This window comes from Mirounga angustirostris, unplaced genomic scaffold (assembly GCF_029215605.1).
Source record: "Mirounga angustirostris isolate CCGP_5_RB_7025 unplaced genomic scaffold, mMirAng1.0.hap1 SCAF_16, whole genome shotgun sequence".
NCBI lineage: Eukaryota > Metazoa > Chordata > Mammalia > Carnivora > Phocidae > Mirounga > Mirounga angustirostris.
Window position 1 is genome coordinate 52,447,324 of NW_026991724.1, and position 23,654 is coordinate 52,470,977.

General features: G+C 61.0%; 1 protein-coding gene across 1 annotated transcript; it reads right to left on the bottom strand.

Moving 5' to 3' along the window:
* Window positions 1-207: 207 nt before the first annotated feature.
* On the bottom strand, window positions 208-19,188 carry LMTK3 (lemur tyrosine kinase 3). Its single transcript, XM_045890418.3, is given in 16 exon segments — window positions 208-360; window positions 3,103-3,240; window positions 3,606-3,741; window positions 4,988-5,406; window positions 7,994-9,419; window positions 9,421-10,525; window positions 10,967-11,116; window positions 11,288-11,409; window positions 11,487-11,571; window positions 12,151-12,299; window positions 12,640-12,727; window positions 16,261-16,379; window positions 16,863-16,939; window positions 17,461-17,611; window positions 17,864-17,997; window positions 18,894-19,188. Coding segments are annotated over 16 exon segments (4,392 nt in total). The 5' UTR covers window positions 18,970-19,188; the 3' UTR covers window positions 208-343.
* Between the last annotated feature and the right edge of the window lie 4,466 nt (window positions 19,189-23,654).

Sequence of the window (23,654 nt, forward strand, 5' to 3'; positions counted from 1 at the left end):
GGGCCAGGAGTGGGCGAGGAGGGGCCTCCGCTGTGCCGAGGGGCTCCAGGCCCGAAAGAGTTCAGTTCAGTTCCAAGAAAGGCGGCTCTCCAGGGAAGGATGAGGGGCTTCCTGCCTCATTTGGCACCGAGGGGGTCGGGGGGCTCAGGGGAGCCGTCCGGGGGGCTAGGGGGTGGGGGGCCAGGGCCTCCCGTTTGGCACATGGTGGGGGAGGGGGAGGGCCCAGCCTCAGGAGCCTCCCCAGAGGCGCTGTCTGTGGTGGTGGCAGTGGCTCCGTCGTCCACAGAGGATTCTACTCTCAACCCCTCTTCTGGAGGTGCAGGGGGGTGCGGTCGTCGGGGAGTCAGTTCTCCACGGGGCCTGAGGACAGAGGAGGTGAATTACTGGGCAGACAGGCTCATGGCTTCTGTCTCTCTCAGAGCGAAAGCAAAGCCCTCACCCGGGGCCCGCAGGGCCCCACATGATGTGCTCTGTCCCAGTTCTGTCCTCACCTACCCCCATCCCCCTCACTCACTCCCCCCCCAGCCACGCCGGCCTCCTTGCTATTCCTCCTTGGCTCCAAGCACATCCTACCCCAGGGCCTTTGCATGGCTGTTCCAACCACCTGGAAAGCCCTTTCCTTACCCCTTCCCATGTAAGGCAGGCCCCCTCCTCAGAGGCCTTCCCTGGCCCTTCTCGGTCAAGGAGTCGCACCCCGACCCCAAGTCCTTCTGTCTCATTGCACTATGGCTATTATTCTTCACGCTTTTCCCGTGGGACAATCCCAGTCACTGTCAGCCAGCTTCCTGTCTGCTTGCCTCCCTAGAACGTAAGCTCAGGGAGGACAGGACTGTGTTTGGTCACTGCTGCATCCCCAGCGTCCAGCACAGGGCCTGGCCTGGCCCTCCCACCAAACTGTCCCATGACCCCTCGTATCCCAGTGGAAAGAAAGCCGCCGCCCATTCCACAGATCCAGACAGCCAAGGTCTGTGGGCTGGACGATCTCACCGCGGGCCACACAGTGGGCGCCCTCACGCTGCCTCCCACAGTTAACTCCTACTTGAGTGGCCTGGGTGAAGTCGTGGCCCTCGCTCCTGTCCTTGAGACTCAGTTTCCCTCTTTTTAAAAGGGGAGCATGCCCCTCGTGTCCTCTTCTAAGGAGTGGAGAGATGCTGGGGTATGTGGCATCACTCAGCACCCAGTGGACACGGGGTAAGTGGGCAGAGCCACGGCAAGCATAGGAGTCTGTGTGGAAGGGGGCCCGGCCTGCACCCCACGCCAGGGTCGTGGGAGACAGAAGGGCTCAGCGGCTTCCCTGCCCGGCTGTAGCAAGAGTATCTGCCGGCGGAGTGAAGGGATTTGGGGTTTCACACGATTGGGCCCTCCCTCTCCTCTCCCAGTGGTTACAGGTGAAGTCATCTTGGCAGGCTAGCTAGCCCCGCCGGCCTCAGCCCTGACTCACCACCTGGCGGTGTCCCCATGCCCTGGAACCCACCCTCCCTGTCCTCATGGGGGCCTCAGAGAAGACCTCTGGGAGGAAGTGACATTTGAGGTGGAGTCTGAGGATGGAGCCAAGTGAAGAGTCTGCCCTCGGCCCTGTCCTTCCTGCCCGAACCCCGCCTGTACTCTCCTCTCCCTCCTGGACCCTGGCGCCGGCCTCCTGTCCAGCCTCCCAGCCTCCGGTCGGCCCCCACGTGGCCCCGGAGGGAGAGGCCGCTGCCGCCCTTCCCCTGGTCACAGCTGGCCCATGGCTCCCTAGTGCCCCCAGGACAAAGTCCCTCTCTTCAGCCCACCCTAAAGCCCTACATGGTCCGCCCTCCCCCCATGATCCCCCCCACTCCCTATGTAACCCCCAGACACACCGCCTCCCTTCTATTCTCTGAACTGGCCGCGTTCTCTCCTGCCTCAGGCCCTTGTGCAAGCTGTTCCATCTGCTAGCGCGCTGCCCCCTTCCCAGTCACCTAGTTCAGAACGGCCAGCCCTTCAAGGACCTGATGAAGGGGCATTGCCACACAGATGAAGCCCTTTCCCCTTGTCCTCTGCTTCTCCAGCAGCCCTGAGTTTGCACTTATTTACTGCGAGACTGTGGGGTCAGTGTCTGTGGGTGGGGTAGGGTGGAGTGGGGCTCATGGATCTTGCTCAGCACAGAATCCCCCGTGCCCAGCACAGCACCTGCACTTAGCCAGTGCGCAGTGAGTATCTACTTCATTAGGTGCAGTGAGAGCTACCAGCTAGAGACCACTGCGCATGACCAGGCTGTGCTGTGTGTGTGTGTGTGTGTGTGTGTGTGTGTGTGTGTAGGATGAAACCATTCAATCCCCTCAAGAATCTTATGAGTTAGATCCTGTGATCATCCCCATTCTACAGATGAGGACACTGAGGCACAGAGAGGGAAAGTGACTTGCTCTAAGTCACAGAGCCGAGGAGGGGCAGGGCCAACAACTGGACTTGGGCACGATTTGGGGGAGCAGGAATGCAACCCTCCCTGAGAGGGGTGGGTTGCCCCTTCCACCTTCTCAGCTCTATCCTCCGGGAACACCTGCGCCCGCCCAGCCCAGCGCAAGCTCTGCATCCAGGGGTATTCTCCAGAGTCGCGGCAGGATTCTCTGGGTTCAGGTGGGCAAGCACAATGTAGGGCCTCTGTAAGTGCCTGTTACTATTAGTAGTAATGACGTTGTTGTTATTGCTATGGACTCCCTGACCATGTTCTCTCTGCTCCGCTTCAACTAACCAGCTCTGAGCACACTGCTTTCCTCCCCCCTTGTCGGCCTCCGATCAGCCTGTGCCCCCAAACGGATGTGGGATCAGGATCTGACAAGTGCCAGGCAAGAGACGGTGCAAAGACGGGCAAGACTCTGAGGGGATCCTTACAGAAAGGGAAACTGAGGCTCAGGCAAGGGCGTGACTGCCCTGGTCTATCAGGACACTGCCTAGTCTGAGCTGGTTCGAATTGGGTGAGGTTTCAATGCTGAGCAGCCAGGGTTGACTTAGAGGGAAGGGGGAGAGACTGAGGAGAGCGAGGCAGGGAAATTCAGGGATGGGGACAAGAAAGTGGGGAGACAGATGGGGACAGAGGAAGACAGGCAGAAGTGGGGGCAGGCCCGAGGGTCTGAAGCACTGTACCTGCGGGCCGGGCGTCGGGGGCCCGGGCGGGGGGCCCCGGGGTCTCCAGCGCAGGCGAGACGGAGAAGCGGGAGAAGCACAGGGGGGGGCCTGGTGGGGGGAGGAGGGGGAAATCCTCCGCCCATTCGAAACTGCCTCCTAACGGCGGGGGCGGGGGTAGTGAGGAAGAAGAGGAGAAGACGCGGTCAGATCCTCCAGACACTTCTGGAGCTGCTCACCTTCTGCTCCAGCCGCCCAACCCCGCCCCTCCGCAGTCACCTGTCTCCAGCTGTCTACACCGTGGGCCCCGCCTCAACTCTGCCCCGCCTCCAGACCCGCCCCACTTCCAGGCCCCGCCCCAGCTCCGCCCCGCTTCCCGGCCACGCCCCAGCTCTGCCCACCTCCAGGCCCGGTCTCCAGACCCCGCCTCACCTCTGTCCCCCTCCAGACCCCGACTAAGTCCTGTCCCTCTCCAGGCCCCGCCCCAGCCCTGCCCCGCCTCCAGGCCCCGCCCAGCCCCTCACCAAAGCCGCTGTCGTTGCTGGGAAACCCATCTCCGGGGGTGGCGGGGTGGGGAGGCGTCGGGGGCGCTGGGGGCGTTGACGGGTCCGTGTCCCCCTCGGGGGGGCCCTGGACGCTCAGCTCGTTGGTTGGCGTCTCCTGTAGAGGTGGGTTAGGGGGCGAACCGTCACATCCCACCCACTGTATTCCCAGCGAGCGACAAAGCCCGCTAACACTTCTGGGGCTTCAGGTATCCCAATTTACAATCGCAGTCTCTGAAGAGGTGGCTGGAGCCCCTGATCGGCCTTCGAAACCTCAGGTCAGCCTTAACCCCACCCCGGCCCGATGCTCCTCCCCCGACCGCGGAGTCCCGCCCACAGCTAAGCCCCGCCCCCCGCAGGAATTCTCTCCTTGCTCCTTAACGCGATGCTTCCATGGGAGCCCCCTAACCCAATACCGTCTCCGTAAGTCCCGCCTTGTCTCCATGACCCCTAACTCCTTCCGATATCTCGGCCACAGGCGTCCAAGTTCGGGGCGCAGAACTACTTACTCCTCTGGTCCTCCAAACCCCTAGCCCATCCTGCGCACCCCGATCTTCCCCCAAGCCCCTAAGCCCCGTCCTCTGAAGTGGCCCCGCTCCAGCCCTCCAAACCCTGCCTTTGCTTCAGGGGCCCAGGACCCTGTTCATGAGTCACATCTCAGGACCTCAGCCCGGTGTGCCCCGCTCCAGATTCATCTAGACCCATCCACACCCATCTAGGCCCCAGTCCACAAGCATCATCCCGCCCTTCCTTTTTCTTTTCAACACTATCCTCTCAGCCCTAGTTACTCTTAACACGATCCTCCCATCTCTCTAAGCCCCGCCGCAGTTCATTAGCTCTGCCCATCTCTGAACCCGCCCCTGCACTTATTCTAACACTACAAGCCGCATCTCTTAAGCCCTACCTGCAGCCTCGCCAGGGCCCGCCCCTAGCGGGTAAAATCCGCTTCATCCTGAGCCGGCCCTTAGCCTCTACCACGAGAGCGCTGGTCGGCAGACCCCGCCCCGAACTTCACCTGAGCCCCGCCCCCGCCTCTAGACCACGCCCCAACCTTCTCCGCATTTTCTCCCTAGCCTCTCCGGGCTCCTTCCTGATTACCAGGTATCCCCCCGCCGTCCTTCCAGATCCAGTCTCACCCTGCAGCGCCCCCAACCCATGCCCTCCAGCGCCCTCCCCACAGACCGCACCCTCCCCCTCACTCCAGGCCTCGCCCCATTCCCAGACGCCAACCCCGACACTCAAGGCCTCCAAGGCCTGCCCTGTTCCCGGGGCCTCACGCTCCCCAGCCCCGCCCCCACCCGGCTGGCCCCGCCCCTCCCGGCCCCGGCCCCGCCCCGCCCCGGGCCCCACCCCCGGCCGCTCACCTGGTCGAAGAGGTAGACGGTCACGTCCCCGTGGAAGGAGACCATCTTGCGCTTCCTCTCCAGCTCGCTGTCCTCGGGCTCGTCGGCCCCGCGCGGAGACTTGAGCAGCCCCCGCAACGGGCGGGCCGCGTCCGCGTCGGCGCTGCTCACCACGACGGGCACCGGGGCTGCCCGCGCCCTCCCGGGGCCCCGCGGCCCCGCCGCCGCGCCCGCCGCCGCCGCCGCCTCCTCGGCCTCCTCCTCGTCCTCGTCCTCGTCCTCCCCGTCCTCCTCCGGCGGCCCCGGCGCCCCCGCCCCGCCGGCCTCCCCGCCAGCCGCCCCGGCGTCCGCGCCCTCCCACGGGGGTCGCCGCGGGCCCGGCCCCGGGAACGGCGTGAGCGTGAGCGGCGGCAGCGCCAGAGAGAGCCGCGAGAGCTTGGCTGCGAGGGGAGAGACCCGGTGAGCCCCTGCTCCCGGGGAAACTGAGGCATGCCCTCCTGCCCAGCTGTGTGTCCTCAAGTAATCTCAGGCCACAGTATGGGCCTCAGTTTCCCCTCTTGTGAACCAAAGGGCTGCTCTGGGGCCTTTCTCCACGCAGGCTAGGAGGGATCTTCCCCCTACTCCAGGGGTTAACGCTCCCCACGACTCCCCAGTGTCCACATCACAGAGCCCCAACTTCTCTCTGCCGCGCCCCACGCCCGAGTGCCCTGGCCCTGCTGACCTCCCCGGGCTCTCTTCCTCACCTCATTCTGACTTGACCTCCAGCCAGCCACTTGGGCCACCCCCCTATTCCTCCCACCTCTGAGCCTTTGCATAGGCTGTTCCTTCTGCCTGGAAGTTCCTTTTCTAATTCGAGTCCTGTTCCTCCCCCAGCTCTGGCCTGGGCTTTAAGCCTTCAGTTCTCCCAGAAGGTCAGGCAGGGCCACCCGCTCTGCACCCCATAGCACCAAGCACCGCTCCTTCCAAGCAGATGAGTTCAGCATGTAGCTGTATTTCTGTGGTCATGTGATTCATGTTTGCCTTGCCACGGAACAGACTGGACTTGGGCTCGTTCTGGCTGCATCCCCAAGCACACAGAAGTACTCAGCCAACATTAGTGGGATTAATGAATGCATGTTCCCTGCTATGTGATGTTGACCAAGGTACTTTCCCTCTCTGGCCCTCAATTGCCAGACTAAATTGGGGTGTCTAACCATCTCCAGGTGTTTTTCCCTGCCCTAAGACTCCCTGATCTCAGCCTGCTGGAAGATAAGGACTCCAAGTCCCTGGAGGAGGAAACCTGGCTTTAAATACCAAGCCTACCCTGCTTGCTTGCTGTGTGCCCCGGGGCAAGCAGATCCACCTCTCTGAGCCTCTGTCTCCTCCCTGGGAAATTAACGGAGGCCACTCATTCCTCCATTAGTGCATAAGTAAATGGTGTGATGGGCCCTGTGCGGGGCAATGGTAGGGATGACAGGAGGGTCAGGGCAGAGCAGGGAGAAAGACTGGGTGTGGATCGGGTCACTCTCCTCCCTTTGTTCATTCCATTCCAGCTTCACTGGCCTTTTGCTTTTCCCCGAGCATGCCAAGTTAGTGCCCATCTCAGTGCCCTCCACCCGAAACACCCTTCCCCCAGATGTCCACCCAGCTTACTTCCTTCACATCTGCTCAAAAGTCACCTCCTTGAGGCCTTCCTTGACCATCCATCTCAGGGCGATGGGGTTGGGGGCTGTGAGGGAGCTCTCAAGGAGCTCTCAGGAAGGACAGGGTGATAGCCTTTGGAAATCAGGAAGGCTTCCCAGGGAAGGGGAAATTTGAGTGGGGTCTTGAAGGATGAGTAGGAGTTCATGCACTTTTTTTTTTTTCAGCAGGCTATTCCCAGCATCTTCCCACCCAGCAACACCCTCCCCACGCCACCCCCCCCCCTCCATCCTCTGAGGTATCTTAGCTGCTCATCCCTGACATTTTCATGCTGTCTGGGGCCTTTCCTGACACAGCTGGTTGCAAATTCCCCACAACAATCTCAAAGAAGTGATAGTGTACTAATACCATGGGCTCGAAGGAAGGAGAATTCTGTGCCCAGCCCCCTTCCTGACCCTTCCCTCCTGAGCTGCAGTCTCCTCTGGCAAACAGATCTGATACCCTTTCCCTCAAGGGGGGCTGTGAGATTGCCAATATAAACCAGCGCCCATTGAGAACTTCCATACCACTGTTTAAGGAAATCAGGCCTCTGGGTGATTCGGGTGGAACCACCGTCCCTATGCCCACCTCTAACCAGGGGCCATTCATCTTTCTCTTAAATCAATCCCCCTCTGCGACAAAACACTTTGTGTTCCTACCGAAACTGTTTCCAGAAAAGGCATTTCTAGTTTTCAGGTCACCAATAGCATGGGGGGGGGGGTGCAGGGCAGAGTCTGAAGCTCCCTGGGTCCCAGCTTTGGGCAGCTCGGCCCGGCACACAGAGAAGGTTCGCGTGAATTGGCTTCAACCATTAAAACACGCAGAACTCTGGTTTAAAAGGGAAAAGCAGCACGTTTGGCAATGCCAGGTGGGCACGCCCGACCGGAGCTGAAAAAAGTGGCCGCATTTCCTTTCCTGGCCCCCGCCCCTCAACCTTTCCCAGGCGACTTCCTTCATCTCCCAGTACTGTCTGGCCCCCAGGGAGTGTCCGAGTTTGAGACCCTGGGTCTAACGGAATTGCAATAAAAGCAGGAGCTCGGGTGTGCCCGGCTGCGCTGGAGTCTTCAGAAGTCTTAACATTCTGAAGCCTCAGCTCTGTTGGGTGGGCTCGCTATCCTCATCGTCCACTCTTGGCGGGAAACTGAGGCACAGAGAAGTAAGGTCATTTGTCCAGGGCCACAGAGCTCGAGGAGGGGGCAGAGCCCGGGTCTGAGCCCAGGCGGTGCGGCCCCAGGGTCTGCTCTCCTTACGGCCGGCCTGACCTGCGTGCTCCCCGGGAGCCCGAGATTCTCAGCTCAGCTGTGCACCTGGGAAGCAGCCAGGCCTCGGCCCCCAACCTCGCCCCCCTGCTCCCAGCGGCCTCCTCACCTTTGATCTGCTCGCTGTTCCCCTGAGGAGGTCCCAAGTCCAAGAACAGTCGTGGCATCTCGGGGCCCTTCCTCTCGGGCTTGGGGGGGTCCCCGTCTGTGCTGGGTGCTGTGTCTCCGCCGGCCCTGCTGTCTGGGGCCCCGGGCTCTCCCTCGGAGGAGGCCACCTCCGGCCTGGCTCTCTGTGGCGCTGGCTCCGGCCACCTCGGCTGTGCTTCCGACGGCGGCGGCGGCGGGGGCGGGGGCGGTTGTGGCCTCGTGCTGTCTACCCATCCGGCCTTTGCGTCCACGCCGCTTCCGAGGCCGCCGCCGGGGGCCATCCCCATGCCCACTGGGGCTCGGGCCCCACTCCCGAGGTCCAGCCTCCCAACCCCGGGGGCTCTCGGTGCCCCCCCAGTCTCGGGGGCTCTCCTCTCGGTCCCGGGTTCCAGCACCCCGCTCCTGGGGGCTGGGCCAGTGGGGCCAGGGGCTGTCTCCCCGCCGTTCCGGGACAAGGCCACTGCGCCGGGCTCGGGGGCTCTCTCCAGCGAGGTCTCTGGGGCTGGCACCCCACTCTCGGGCGCCTTCTCCCAGGGCCCTGGGGCTCTCCGAGGCCCAGTCTCTGGCAGCCTCCCCGTGTTCCTGGGGAGTCTCAGGCCCCCATTCTCTGACACCTTCTCCTCGATCTTTGAGGGTGTCAGCCCCCCATTCGCCAGCACATTCCCTTCTCTCTCGGGGGACCTCAGCTCCCCATTCTCCAACACTTTCTCCTCCCTCCTTGGGGGTGTCACCTCCCCATTCTCCAGCACTTTCTCCAGCACTTTCTCTTCTCTCTCTGGGGTCCCTGGGCCCCCATTCTCCGCCACCTTCTCCTCGATGCCCAGGGCTCTCTGTCCCCCGTTCTCCAACACTGTCACCCCGTTCATGGGGAGGCTCGGGTCCTTGTTCGGGCTTGGGGCTTTCTTCCCGCTGCCCAGGACTGTGGGGTCCCTGCTCGGGCCCTGGGCTTTCTCTCTGTTCCCGAGGCCTCTCCCCATCTTCCTGGGTCCCGTCTCTCGGGGGTTTGCCCCCTTCTCCCCCAGGAGGTTCCTTGTCACGTCCTCCCGCAGGGACATCAGCAGCTGCTCGGTGCTCACTTGAACTACGAAGGTCGGCTTCTCCCGGGTCCCCGGCAGTGGGTGGGGACCCGGGTCTGGGGGTGGCCGGGGCGCTCCCGGGTCGGGGGGCTCGGGGGGAGCCCGCGGTCGAGGGACCCCTTCCTCCTCGGCTGCCCCCCCGCCTGGGAAGGCTCCCTCGGGGGAAAAAGGGGTCTCGGTCTCGTAGCCGCTGTCCCCCGGCTTGGGGCCCGGAGACGACAGGCCTGAGCCGGGACTGGCCACGGCCGAGGGAGGGTCGGGGGACACGGCTGGGTCCGCGGGGGCCCGGGGAGGTGGCGGCGGGGGGGGGGGGAGCGGGAGGTGGCCCCCGCCCGGGGTACTGGGGCGCCGCCGCCCCCATGAGGGGGTCCAGGAACTCGGGGGGGGCCGAGGAGGGGGGGGCCAGGGGCAGGTCGGCTAGGGAGCCCCTCTCTGCCCGCAGGGACGAGTCGTCCTCTGGGGGATGGGGGCAGCCAAGAGCAGGGTGGCCCCCCCAGCCAGCAACGGCGTCCCCCCGCTCCAGGGGCAGGCAGGAGCAGGCCCCCTCCCGGCTGCACAGGGGACAGGGCAGGGGGCCTCGGCGGCTGGGGCCACCCCCAAGGCTGCTGCTGTCTTCCCCCGGGGAGCTGCCCTCCTCCTCCTCCTCCTCCTCTTCTGCCCACGGGGCGGCACCCCGCTCCCCCAGCACCTCGGCAGGGTCTCCCGCCAGGGTCTCCCCGGCACCTCGGCCCTCGGGGTCCCAGCCGCTCAGGAGGAAGCTGCCTGATGCCGAGGACTGGGCTGGGAAGGGCCGAGCTGCAGGGAAGAGGGGGGAGGCCCAGGTCTCGGACACCAGCTGGGGGACCTCGGAAGGGGCCTGGGAGGCCTGGGGGGCAGGCACTCCTGGGTCCAGGGGGTCCCAGTCATTGGGGAAGAGGGGCTCAGGCGGGGAGCCGTGCTCCTCCAGGCGGATGTAGTACTCGCTGCTCACCGAGGGGCTGCGGGCGCTGATGACCGGCAGCACGCTGGGCGTGGACAGCGCCTCATAGAAAGGGTTGGAGGGGTTGGCATGGGGGGCCGGGGGCGCGGATGCCGGCTGCCAAGGGGGCGCCCCCCCACCGCGGCCGGCCCCCCGCCGCGCCTTCTCCCACAGGCACTCAAGGTTGAGGCCACGGCTGCTCTCAGTGACCGTGAGCACATCGTCGGGGTCAGCCCCAGGGAAGCCATCCAGAAGGGGGAATGGAGAGGAGAGGGTCCCTGGGCGGGGCACGCTGTGCTGCGGGGGCCAGGGCCAGGGGAAGGGACCGTCTCGGGGTGGGGGAGGCGGGGGCGGGGGCCGCGGGGGCCGCTCAGAGAGCAGGTAGGTGAGCTGCAGTTGGAGATCAGAAGCCGAAGGGCGCTGGGCAGGTGGCCTCCAGCAGGACTGCAGGATATCGTACCTGGGGGACAGGGAGGAGGCGCAGGTGAGTAGAGTCCCAGTGTGCGTGTGGAGGGGGCAGGGAGAGACCCAGGGTGTGTGTGTGTGACGGGGGGGGGGGGGGGGGGGCGGGGGGGGCAGAGACCTAGAAGTGGGGACAGCAAAGCAGATGTGAGGAAATGATGGTTAGGTGGCCTTCCTGTTTGGGCTGTGAGTTCTGGAATCAGAGACAAGCAAGCAGCAGGGGTCTTTTACGAGTGGAGAAACTCAGGTTCAAGTACCAGGTCTGCCACTCCCCGCCTCAGTGTCACCCCTTCCCAAGCAGCAGATGCTTCCAACAGCAAAAGGTGTGGGGTGTAGCGAGTGCTGAGACTGTGGGTGGGGTGCGAAGAGGTGAGGGGCTCTGGGACATCCTGGGGTGGGATGGGAGGGCCAGGGGTCGGAGGTCAGGCCCTGCCCTCACCAGTAGTCCGCATAGGGCAGCTTGAGCCTCGGCCGGGCCAGCTTGACGTGCTGCTGGCGGACCACGAAGGCGAGGACCTCCTCGTCGGACAGATGGCGGTAGGGCTGTGCCCCAAACTCAAAGAGCTCCCACAGGGTCACCCCCAGGGACCTGTGGGGAGCAGAGGGCGGAGAGGGGTCAGAGCCCTGCCCTGCCCCGCCTGGGGGCCTACCCCCTCGCCCCCCCCCGGCCTCCATTTCCACAGCCATAGGACCTGTGACCCTTCCACCTTCCTTCCCGCCCTCGACTCCGCGCGGCCCCGGGGTGGGGGGACCCCCTCACCAGATGTTGCTCTCGCGGCTCTGGTCCACCACCATGAAGGTCCCATGCAGCTCCCCAAGGAGCTCGGGCGCCGCCCAGCGCAGCGGGATCCACAGGCGCTCCGGGGTCAGGTAGTAATCCTCCTGGGGGGCGGGCCGGAGCGGGGTCAGGCGGGTCGGGGCCCTCCCCCGCCCCCCGCCCTGATGGAGGGCAGCCCCACCTTGTAGTTGCTGTGGGCTAGCCCATAGTCTCCGATGCGCACGGTGAGGTCGGAGGTCAGCAGGCAGTTGCGCAGGGCCAAGTCGCTGGGGGCGGGCAAGGATGTGAGGCGAGAAGGGGACACAGCCTTGGACGGACTGCCCGCCTCGCCTGCACTCCGCCCACCTTGCAGGCTCCGCCCCTTCGCCCCTCCTTGCTTTGCTCCTCTTCCCCTGCCCCGCCTCCCCATGCCACCTCCTCTTCTGACTCCTCCCTCTCCCCTTGTGACCCCTCCGCGGCAGGGCTCCTCCCCCTTTTCTCTATGACTCCTCCCCTCTCGATTCCGCCCCTTCTAACTCCTCCCTCTCCCCTCCTGACCCCTCCCCTCCAGGGCTCCTCCCCCTCCCCTATGACTCCTCCTATCCCGATTCCGCCCCCCTCTCCTGACTCCTCCCCCTCCCCTATGACTCCTCCTCTCCCGATTCCGCCCCCCTCTCCTGACTCCTCCCCCTCCTCTTCTGACTCCTCCCCTCCAGGACTCCTCCCCTCCTGACTCTGCCACTCTCTGGCTTTCTCTCCTCGTTGAGCCCCTTCCTTGCGGCCCTACCTCCCACCCCCCATAGCCTCGCCTCCTTCCCCTACGTAGTACCCCCCCCACTCTTCCCCGTGGCCCCCCCGGCAGCCACCTGTGCACGTAGTTGTGGGAGTGGAGATGTGCCAGCCCGCGGGCGATCTCCAGGCCCATCCTCTGCAGCGTCCGCAGGTCTCGAGGGGGCAGCTCGGGGGACAGGCCCTCAGGGGGCCGCTGGGCCCGGAGGTAACGTTTCAGGTCCCCCTGGGAGGGAGGGGGGGTGGGGTCAGTACCATCCCCCCTTCCAGGGACCCACACATCCAGCCTATCCGAGGCGAGGATGGGGGGGCGGCCTCTGCACTCAGTGGGCAGCCCCTCTGAGCCTCAGTTTCCCCTGCTGCTTAGAAGGGCATAACAACATAACCCACCTCGCATGCTAGTTCACTGCCCGCCCTCTGAGCAAAAAGCTCATCTCCAGTAAGCTCTCCAGAGACCTTAGCGCACGTCACACGTGTTATTGCCAAAGATTCCCAGGACCCCAGGCTTGCTGGCAGCCCCCAGCCCGTCCAGCCCGCCGCCCTGCCCTCCCTCCGCAGACCCTCACCAGTTGACAGAACTCCATAATCAGCAGAAAAGGCAGTGTCTCCACACAGACGCCCAGGCACTGGAGGACGTTGGGGTGCTGCAGGCTCCTGGGGGGGTCGGGGAGCGGCAGGGTCAGGAAACAGCCTTGTCCATCCCACCGCAGACCCCTGTCCCGCCCCAGGATCCCCGCGACACCAAAATCTCTCTTCCACCTCCCGACTCCCGGCCACACCCCCACACTCTTTCCCCCCTCAATGCACACCCTCCTTCCCCTGGTCCCCATCTCAGGACCGCCCCACTATCCCCCAGTTCCCAGGCCAGACCCCCAGGTGCCTCCTTGCTCCCCTTCCTCTTCACCTCACCGCCCCTCCAGCCCCTTCCCTCCCCACAGCCTGGCTGGAGCCTCCTCCTCACCTCCTGGACTCTCTTCTCAGCCTCCTCCCGGCCTCCCTGCCTCCGGTCTCTCCCTTGCAGGTCAGCCTGTGACACGCCACTCGCCTGCTCACAGCCCTCCGTGGCTCCCCCAGCAGCCAGGGACAGAGCAAGGCTCGCTCCTGGGTCTTTCCTGCCCTTCCTCAGCATCGCTTCTCCCCGCCCTGCCCTGCGCATCTCCCCAAACACACAGGCACCCGCTGAGGCTCCAGGCCTTTGCACTTACACTTCCCTCGGTAACGAGCCCTCCACTCAGCAGAGTCCTCCTCATCCCTCATCCCTCAGGCCTCAGCTTCAACATTTCCCCAAGAAACCTCAGTGCCCTCAAGCCCCCTCCTTTATCCTCACACTGGGGGTAAGAGTCAGGCTGGGGGGCCAGGGGAGGGTTGAATCCTGAGTCCACCTTTTTTTTTTTTTTTAAGTCATCTCTACCCTCAACGTAGGGCTCGAACTCACGGCCCCGAGATCAAGAGTCGCATGCTCTGGGGCGTCTGGGTGGCTCAGTGGGTTAAGCGACCGACTCTTGGTTTCAGCTCAGGCGGAGATCTCAGGGTTGTGGGATGGAGCTCCGCATCGGGGCTCCGTGCTGGGCGTGGAGCCTGCTTGGGATTCTCTCTCTCCCTCTCCCTCTGCCCCTCTCTGCTTATATGCTCTCTCTCTCTCTCTCTCTAATAAATAAATCTTAAGAAAAAAAAAAGAGTCACATGCTCCCACTGAGCCAGCCGGGCGCCCCCTGAGTCCACCTTTGGCAGGTGTGTAACCCCAGAGAAATCACTTCACTTCTTCCCGCCTCGATTTTCCTCAGCTGTAAAATGGGCACAGTCATAGCAACTCCCCCAGACGGTTGTAGAGAGGAATTTAATGAGACCAGAGAGGAGCCGCCACACAGTGGAAGATCCTCGCTATTATTACTGCTTTTCCGTTCCCATGTCAACACATTGATTTTCACATGGCCCCACATTTTCCTGCCTTCCCACCTTTGCAGCTGCTCTTCCCTCTGCCTGGAACATGCTTCCCACCACGCCTGCGCGACTGATCCCTCCCAGCCAACCCCACCTCCCCCAGGATCCTCCAGAGCTCCCCTCTGTCACGTGCTGCCTTATTTCCTCCTGGCACTTGTCAGTCTCTGACATTTTCTTCTTAAAATTTCCTTCTTCGTTTGTTTATTGCGTATCTCCTCCACTAGGGGGCCCCACTAGGACAAGAATTTGGGGCTTTCCGTTCAGGTGGCCGCGCATCCCCAGTGCCTGGACAGGGGCGCAATAAAAATGGTCACACTGCAGGATTTTGCCCTGATACCCGGCCTGGGGGTCTGTAGGAAGGTGAAAACATGCCAGGCTTGGCCCCAGGTACAGTGAGTAATTGTCCCACTCGGGTCTGGCCGGGGGCAGGGGCCACTGGTGTGCGGGGGGCTGGTGCCAGGGGCCAGGGCTCACTGCCTGTGTTCCAACCTTCTCCACCTGGGAGAACTGTGCCTCGCACCCCTGCCTGGTCCAAGAATCATGAGGCCAACTAGTCATAAAGCACCCGGCGTGTCCTGGGAACTTGACATACACCTGGAGCTCTGAAGGTGGGATTTAGGTTGGAGGATGTGGAAGAATGCTTGGATGCACTGCACGCCTACTAATCTGAGCCAAGGCCGGCCGCTTCTGCTATCAAATCCTCCCCGGCCACCGTGCTGGGCAGGATGCCTTTTCCCTTTGAATCCAGAGGAAATAGAGGCTCAGAGAGGTAAAGCGATTCGCCCAGGGTCCCACAGCTGGTAACAGTGGTGGCGTGGGGACTTGATCCCAGGTTGCTGGCTCGCTCAGCAAACGTCTACAAAGGGAGGACGGACACCCCCCTCTCCTCCCCCCCCCACCCCGAACTGCCAGTGTCATCCTGCGCTCTCCAACAGAATCTCCTGTGAAGGTGGAAATGTTCTAGATCTGAGCTGTCTCACATGGGAGCCAGTGGCCATATGTGGCTACTGAGCACTTGAAATGTGCTGCGTGTAGCTGAAGAAATGAATTTTTCATTCGATTTCATGTTATTTAACATAAATTTAAATAGCCATATGTGGCTAGCGGTTGCCAGCAGGGGTCTAGGGAGAGGCAGGCAAATAAGCAAGTAAGCCTATGAAATATACGTGTTATGAAGAAAACGCATGAATTGGTGTGCTGGAGAATCCCAGGGCCCTCCTTGTGTGTGTGTGTGTGTGTGTGTGTGTTTGTGTAAGGGCAGGCCTTTCTGACCACAGACCTAAGGAGGGGAAGGGAGCCCACTATCTGGAGCTGGGGCTGAGTAGCCAGGAATGATATTCTAGACAGAGGGAACAGCAAGGACAAAGGTCCTGAGGCAGGAAAGAGACTGTTATGGGAAAGGATCAGTGAAGAGGCCAGGATGGCTGGGCCAAGGGGCTCAGTGGCGGGAAGGGAACAGGGGCAGGCTCTGCAGGGTGTGTGGGCTGCACAGAGGCATGGGACTTTGTCCTGCAGGCAATAGGGTGCCATGGGAGGTTGTAAAGCATGAGAGATAAAGTCCAGTGTCTGTATCCCTCAGGGTAGGTTCCACTTTTATAAATGTTTGAAAAAGGTTCTCTGTATACATATCCTTTCGATGACGGGGCAATTACTACCTCATGAGGCATTGAGGTAGCAAATGTTTATCTAGTTCTTGTCTAGAAGCCCTTAGAGGGGAGGGGAGACCAAGCAGGGGCGGGACAGGGTCTTGCCTTCCCAGACCTAACAATCCAGTAGAGGTGGGAGGTGAGGTGACAAAGCTCCTTGGGGTCATTTTGGGTGTCTGCTCAGGGCCCCAGTCCGTGATGCCTTCCTCACCCACAAGCAAGGGCCTGAGGAAGGGAACAACCCCTATGTACCCAGTGCTTAACACAAAACCTCACATCCTCTCAGCTGTCTTCTACGTGAGGATGTTTGGGCTTCCCGGACTCACTTCCTAGATGAAGATTCTGAGGTTCAGAGTGGAGAGGGGCGGGCCTCTAGCTCAGCTTCTGTGTCCTCCCCTCCCCCTCGTCATCCGGCCCCTGGCTCTGCACCAAGAAGGAACCTGACCGTCAAGTCGCACAGCCAGGAAGAAGTAGATCCAGGATTCAAACCAGGGTTGACCCCACACTAGACTCCTCCCACTCCCAAATGTCACCTCCCTGAGGTGCAAACCCGTATCTTGGGGCCTCCAGGGCCCACATCCGTTGAAAAGTCCCCAATACCTGTAGGGCTGTGCTTCGGAGATGAACTTGCGCTGCTCCAGGGGGCCTGCGCTGGCTCGGAGCTCCTTCACCACCACCTGGGCTGGGGTGTAGTCTGAGAAAATCTCTCCCAGGATCACCTGGTCAGGGGGGACCGGGGAGTCAGTGCCTGCAGTCTCCCCAGCCCCAGCCCCAAGACCACCGCCACCCCACTGCATGGCTCCAGCCTCCCCCTTCTTTCCAGCCTCTCTTTTCAGATCCCACCACCCTTGTCTGCGCCCCCCCCCCCACCACCACCACCAAACAGAGGCAGGGTGAGAGACTCACGGGCCCAGAGTCCGATGGATGCAGAGACGGATGGAAGGATGGACAGACGGACGCGTGGAGAGCCAGGTGGCGAGGCAGAGTGGTCAATGGAGTGAGGAGGGAGGCGCTGACTGACAGATGTGGGGGGATGGGGTAGGTGGGAGCAGGTGAGAGGTGGACAGAGGCGAGGGCGCTGGGTGGGCTGGGGGACAGATGAGAAGTGGTGGGAGCGGGGTGGGGATGGGGGATGGACACAGAACAGGAGCACAGCCCTGGATTGTACGGACCCCCTCCCTCCCACCCCCAGCCCCACTCACCTTCCCGAACCAGCCACTCCCAATCTCTTGTAAGTAGCTGAGGTGCTGACGGCTAAGGCCCAGGGGGGTGGTCATGTCTGGGGAGGGGGGGAGGGGGGGCAAAAAGGGGAGGCCCCTTAGCCTCTCTCCCCTTCCAAGTGCCACTTACAACCCCCACCCTCCAACTCAGTGGGGACTGGGGTCAAAGCAGATACCAATCTCTTTTCATTGGCTGCCCCAACATTCCCTGATGGATCTCAGCCTCCTCATTGGCTGCCCACAAGTTCCCAGCATCCAATCCGTCCTTCCCTTTGGCGTTTCGCGATCCTGTGACTTGACTTCAGCCTGCCATTGGCTGCCTCTGGGATTGAGATCTAGGCTGACCTCACCACTGATTGCCCCACAAGAATCCCCCAATCTGGTTTTGGATTAAGCGATCGCTTCCATCAAGATGATCTCTGCTCCCTATAGGCCGCTTCCAAGATTCTGCGGCTCCCACCTCTGCCTTTCCCCTTGGCTGCGGGGGGACCTCAGCTCCCCGGCCCCTGAGGCAAGACCCTCAGGGCTTGCCACTCTGTCCCGTGGGACCGTGGGATCCTAGTCAAGGTGTGGAGAGTACCTGAGTGGGAGGGCTGCGGGGCAGGCATCGGCAGGGAGACCTCAGCCAGCGGGAGAATGTAGACATCAGGCAGCGACTGTGAGGAGGAGGTCTCCTCGGCCGGGGGAGTGTACTCCCCGGAGCAATCCTCCCCTTCAGGGTTCTCAAACTCCTGGGGCCGGGAGAGGTGAGGGGTGGGAGAACACAGGGCTGAGACACACCATCACCCTTCTCGTCAGTGTGTCTCCCCGTCTTTCTTATAACTGTCCCCCGATTTTCATCCCAAGACTCCGGATCTTGCCAGAACTTCAGGCCAGAAGGTGCTCTCAGGCTTACTGCCCCCCTCCCCCCCAACTACCTGGGTTGGGGGGCCAAGGCCTTGCTGGAGTCTTCCTCCCCACTTGAATCCCCGCATGCACCTCACCTTGAAGCCGACATCACCCCGTTTGCAACACAGACAGGTGAGGAGGAGAAAGATGAAGGCCAGCAGGCCGGAGCAGGAAATGAGGACCACGGCATAGGGAGGAGCCAGAGGGGCCCGGCCCAGGGCGAATCCATCTGCGGGCACAGGGCTGGGCTGGGGTCCCGGCTTCCAGCCCCAAGCTCCCAGACTCCATGCCCCTCCCATCCTGGCCAGGATTGACTACAACTCCCACAATGCTCTGCAACCAGGGGCTCCTTGGCAGCGGAGCCGGATGGCCTAGGGCATTGTGGGAGTTGTAGTTTGAGGCCTTCTCAGGTGGTTGGGTTGGGGGTGGGGTCCCTCCTCTCTGCCCAATCTGGGACCCCCCCCCCATCACCGCACCGCAGGCTTGGATGAATTCCAGTGAGGATTGAAGGAAGGAGGGGTAATAGTGGAGGCTGGAGCTCTCAGAATTTAAAATACGTTCCAACGGACAGTCTCATTACCCCCTATTTGGGCAAGAGGATGAGCCCCCTAACTGCAGGCGGGGAGAAGATTCTTGCCCCGCGCTGGAACCCCCTAGTTACGGGGGTTGAGGCCTGTCTCTTTTAGGGACTCGTGGAGCACACTCATGTCCTGTGTCCCCAGCCCAAGCCCCTGAGAAGGGAACTCCGCAAGCCCTGGGTCTCCCCCAAAGCTAGAGGCAGCCTCCTCTGCTGTGTCCCCCTTAGAAATAGTATTCCTCCCCTCTGCCCCCAATTCTCCCAGAGGCCCCGTCCTTCCCGGCTCCCTGCACACACCTGCACACACACATGCGTGTGCACACACACATGTTGCCCAAACGGACCCCCTTCCCACCCAGCCCCCAGCCTTCCTCCCTCCCACAGGCCCTGCTGACAGAGGCACAGTCCCCGCGGCTCCCCAGGCCCCGGCTCGGCTGCGGGGAGACGCGCACGCAGGTGATGGAGCCGGGGCGCAGCGGACCGACCCCCGGGCAGGCCCGGGGTGGGGGTGGGGGCCGCCGGACAGCCGGATGGCCGGACACACTCACCGGGGTGGGCCGGGGACGCCAGGCAGCCGGAGGCGGAGACGGCCGCGAGGAGGATGAGGGCGCCGGGGGCAGGCATCTTGTCGAGGATGGAAGGGAGGTGGAGGTGGTGGCGGCTGGGGAGGAGGGGGGGGCGGGCCCTCAGCCCCCAGCCATGGGGACCCGCGCGACCCTGGCCTCCCCCCGGCCCAGGAGAGGGGCAGGAGACGCAGGACAGGGGGAGGGAGGGGCTGCTTACTGTCTCAGGTACCCCCCTCCCCCTCTTTGAAGGGACAGACAGATGAAGGGATGGAGAGGCGGACAGAGGAGAGGAGCTGGGGAGCCGGGGTTGCTGGGGTGGGGGGGGGAGAGGGTAGGATGGGGGGGGAGAATGAGGGCCCCGCCCCCGAGGGCAGCCAGGATTGGGGGAACAGAGAGCCTGTCAGAGGAAGGGTGGGAGGAGGGAGGATGGAGGGAGGATGGAGCGTCGTCATGGCAACTGGCTCCCCAGTAGCCTTGGCTGCCAGGAGGGAGGGGAGGAGGAGGGACAGACAGGGACCAGCAGACCCTTGGGGGGGGCGCAGCGCCCACAGTGCGTGGCCCCGGACACTGCTGTGACACGCCACCAGCATGGACACGTGTGCTCCACGCCGAGACGCAGATGTCAAGCGGGCACACGCAGGCTGCACACGCCTGGCACACGTCGCAGAGACCCTCATAGACAAGCACATCTCATACAAAGGTGGACAGCCATCGGCAGACGGGGACACGACCACGTCACACACAAAGACGCAGGGACGACGGGCTGCACTGGGCACGCACAGGCAGGCCGGCCCCCGGCACAGATGCACCCCGTCACACGGGAACGGCAAAGCTTCACAAAGACCCACACCTGCCACAAAGTAAAGCCCCGAATACACAGACACCCAGGCCACAGACAAAGATCCACGCGGACACCACGGTGACATGCCGAGGCACACGGTCACAACACACAGACATTCCACGAACGGGCGACAAAGAACACCCACTGATGGCAGCATCCCATACACGGATATGCAGACACACACAACACACACATACCCACAGACACCCCTTTCACAGACACACAAACACACACAACACACACATATTCACAGGCACACGAGAGATACACATCTCTCCCACAGACCCACACTGGACTCACCTGAAGGCCCAGACACATGTCACATACCCAGTCACACGTCGCCAGTCACAACTCATACGTGGTCATAGACACAACGCATTCAAAGAATTACACGTGCATACAAAGCTGTACAAACACACACAAATACATCGCGCACCGACCGGTACAGAACATATCGCTTATAAATCTACTCAGTCATACGCTTTATACATAAACACACACACACACACACACACACACATCGGATACTTGGACACAAAGATACATCACATACCTAAACACATGGACAGACACGTTACAAATATGCACACGTTTCATACAAGGTCACAAGGACACCTCAGCTATCATTTCCACACATCACATCCATAAACACACGCAGGGACACAGGCCACATACCAAGAGGCAGGCCAGCGCTACGCTTCCAAAAACGCACACATCACAAATACCCACACTCCCTACGAGGTTACGCAGCCATGACATAGCCAGAGACGCTGGCTTCATACAAAAGATACACAGTCATAGTTTATTTTATTCATTTATTCTTCTGAGCAATTACTCCGCGCCGGGCAGTGTTCCCAGCGCTTTACACAACGGCCCTCTGAGACAGGGACTTTTATCAGCCCCATCGTACAGATGAGGAAACTGAGTCAGGGCGAGGTGAGGTCACCTGCCCCAAGGCACACAGCCCGGCAGTGGCAGAGTTGGGGACTGGAACTCGGTCCGACAGGGACCCAGACGAAGACAGACAAGGACGCACACGTCACGTGCCAGGCCGCCGCCGTCGGGGGGTTCACACCCCACCCCACAGCACCCCGAGCTGCAGACACACCGGAAGCACGGACTCCCACCCCGCGCGCGACGTCCCCGCCGTCCGGGTGCACCTGCGCTGCGTCCCTCCCGCGTGAGGCCGGGCCGGAGCTGCGCCGCCCCGACGCAGCCTCCTAGCGCACGGCGGCGGCGACCCAGGCCCCCCCGGTCCCCTGCGCGCCCGCCCCGCCCCCCAGCGGGGGGGCCCAAGACCCCGCCCCCGCCGCCCCTAGGGGCGCAGCACTGACGCGCGGCTCACGGCCCTCCCCATCGTGGCGGCGGGGCTGGGGGGGGGGGCCGGGGAAGGGCAGGGGCCGCCTCTCGGGGGGGGGGTCTCACTTGGGGAAACTGAAGCAGGTTCATCGCGCGAGGAGGGGTGGGGGTTAGAGGGCGCCGGGACCAAGGCTGGAAGGTGAAATGACTAGGAGGCGGGTAGAGAGAACGAAACTGGGGGGGGGTTGGGGAGGGAACTCTGAAGATGCAATTAACTACCCCGGTGGCTGAAGGGCACAGAACCTGGCGAGAGCAGGGGCTTATGGGAAGTGTAGTCCCAGCCCTGAGACTTGTGGGAAGTGTAGTTCTGGTTCAGCCAGAAGGGCGGCTCGGGTTCATCGCCTCCCGGAGAAGCAGAGTTAGCAGGTGCCTGGGTCTTTGGAAAACAAAGTGGACAGAATTTTTGAGTCCTAGAGAACGGCACAGACGGGGTTGCAGTCCTAGCCCTGTCCCTGGCTCACTCTTCATTTATTCACTCCACAAACATTTGTTCAATGCCTACTATGTGCTGAGCCAGGCCCTATGCCAGAATTTGGGCTTGCAGCAACGAACGAGTCAAGCCCGTTCCCTGCCCTTCAGAGGCAGGGTCGTCACAGGGGCTTACGGAAAGGTCCTCCGCTAGAGTTTTTCAAACTGAGCTGTGAGCCATTACTGAGCTGTGACATCAAACTTGTGGCTTGTGACCAGAGTTTTCTTGGGAAATAAAATAGAATACGCTAGAACATAGCGGAGTGCCCGACCGTGTGGGGGAAATATCCATGAGCGTACACTGGGGTCTTAGAAGCCACACGGGGTGCACTATCGTGAGTAAACACAAGCAGGTACAAGGAGCAAATCTTCCTGTTGAGTCAGACATTACAGATGTAGCTGTAAAATGGTAAAAACAATGCCACTCTTCTCACTAATTTTTATTATATTTTTTTAAAAGATTTTATTTATGTAATTGGAAAGAGAGAGGGAGAACACAGAAGGAGAGGGAGAGGGAGAAGCAGACTCCCCGCGAAGCAGAGACCCCTATGTGGGGCTCCATCCCAGAACCCTGAGATCATGACCTAAGCTGAAGGCAGATGCTCAACTGACTGAGCCACCCAGGCGCCCAATTTTTTTTATTATTTAAAAAATTTATTTATTTATTTATTTATTTATTTATTTAAGTAATCTCTACCCCCAATGTGGGGCTCGAACTCACGACCCTGAGATCAAGAGTCTCATGCTCTTCCGACTGAGTCAGCCAGGTGCCCCATCACTCATTTGTTTGTTTGTTTGTTTGGAAAACTTACTGTTTGTATTAACATAGGTTTATATGTTAACTGCAATGGGTTTATTATTGTTATTTTATCTATTAGCAGTAGGAGTTGTTTTTTTTTTTTTTTAAGATTTTATTTATTTTTTCTTCATGAGAGACAGAGAGAGAGGCAGAGGCAGAAGGAGAAGCAGGCTCCCTGCAGAACAGGGAGACTGATGTGGGACTCGATCCCAGGATCCCGAGATCATGGCCTGAGAAGATGCTTAACCAACTGAGCCACCCAGGCACCCCTATTATTGTTATTGTTATTTTTTTAAAAATATTTTACTTATTTATCCAACAGAGAGAGACACAGCAAGAGAGGGAACACAAGCAGGAGGACTGGGAGAGGGAGAAGTAGGCCTCCCGCTGAGCAGGGAGCCTGATGCGGGGCTCGATCCCAGGACCCTGAGATCATGACCTGAGTCGAAGGCAAATGCTTAACGACTGAGCCACCCAGGCACCCAATATTTTTTTATTATTTAAAAAAAATATTTATTTATTTATTTATTTAAGTAATCTCTACCCCCAATGTGGGGCTCGAACTCACGACCCTGAGATCAAGAGTCTCATGCTCTTCTGACTGAGTCAGCCAGGCGCCCCATCACTCATTTGTTCATTTGTTTGTTTGGAAAACTTACTGTTTGTATTTTTTTTTAAGATTTTATTTATTTATTTGAGAGAGAGAATGAGAGGGGGGAGGGTCAGAGAGAGAGGCAGACTCCCTGCTGAGCAGGGAGCCCGACGTGGGACTCGATCCCGAGACTCCAGGATCATGACCTGAGCCGAAGGCAGTCGCTTAACCAACTGAGCCACCCAGGCGCCCTGTTTGTATTAACATAGGTTTATATGTTAACTGCAATGGGTTTATTATTGTTATTTTGTTTATTTATTAGCAGTAGGAGGGTTTTTTTTAAGATTTTTAAAAAAGATTTTATTTAGTTATTTGACAGAGAGAGACACAGCGAGAGAGGGAGCACAAGCAGGGGGAGCGGGAGAGAGAGAAGCAGGCTTCCCGTGGAGAAGGGAGCCCGACGCGGGGCTCGATCCCAGGACCCTGGGATCATGACCCGAGCCAAAGCAGATGCTTAACTGACTGAGCCACCCAGGCGCCCCTTTTTTTTAAGATTTTATTTATTTTTTCTTCATGAGAGACAGAGAGAGAGAGGCAGAGGCAGAAGGAGAAGCAGGCTCCCTGCAGAACAGGGAGCCTGACGCGGGACTCGATCCCAGGATCCCGAGATCATGACCTGAGCAG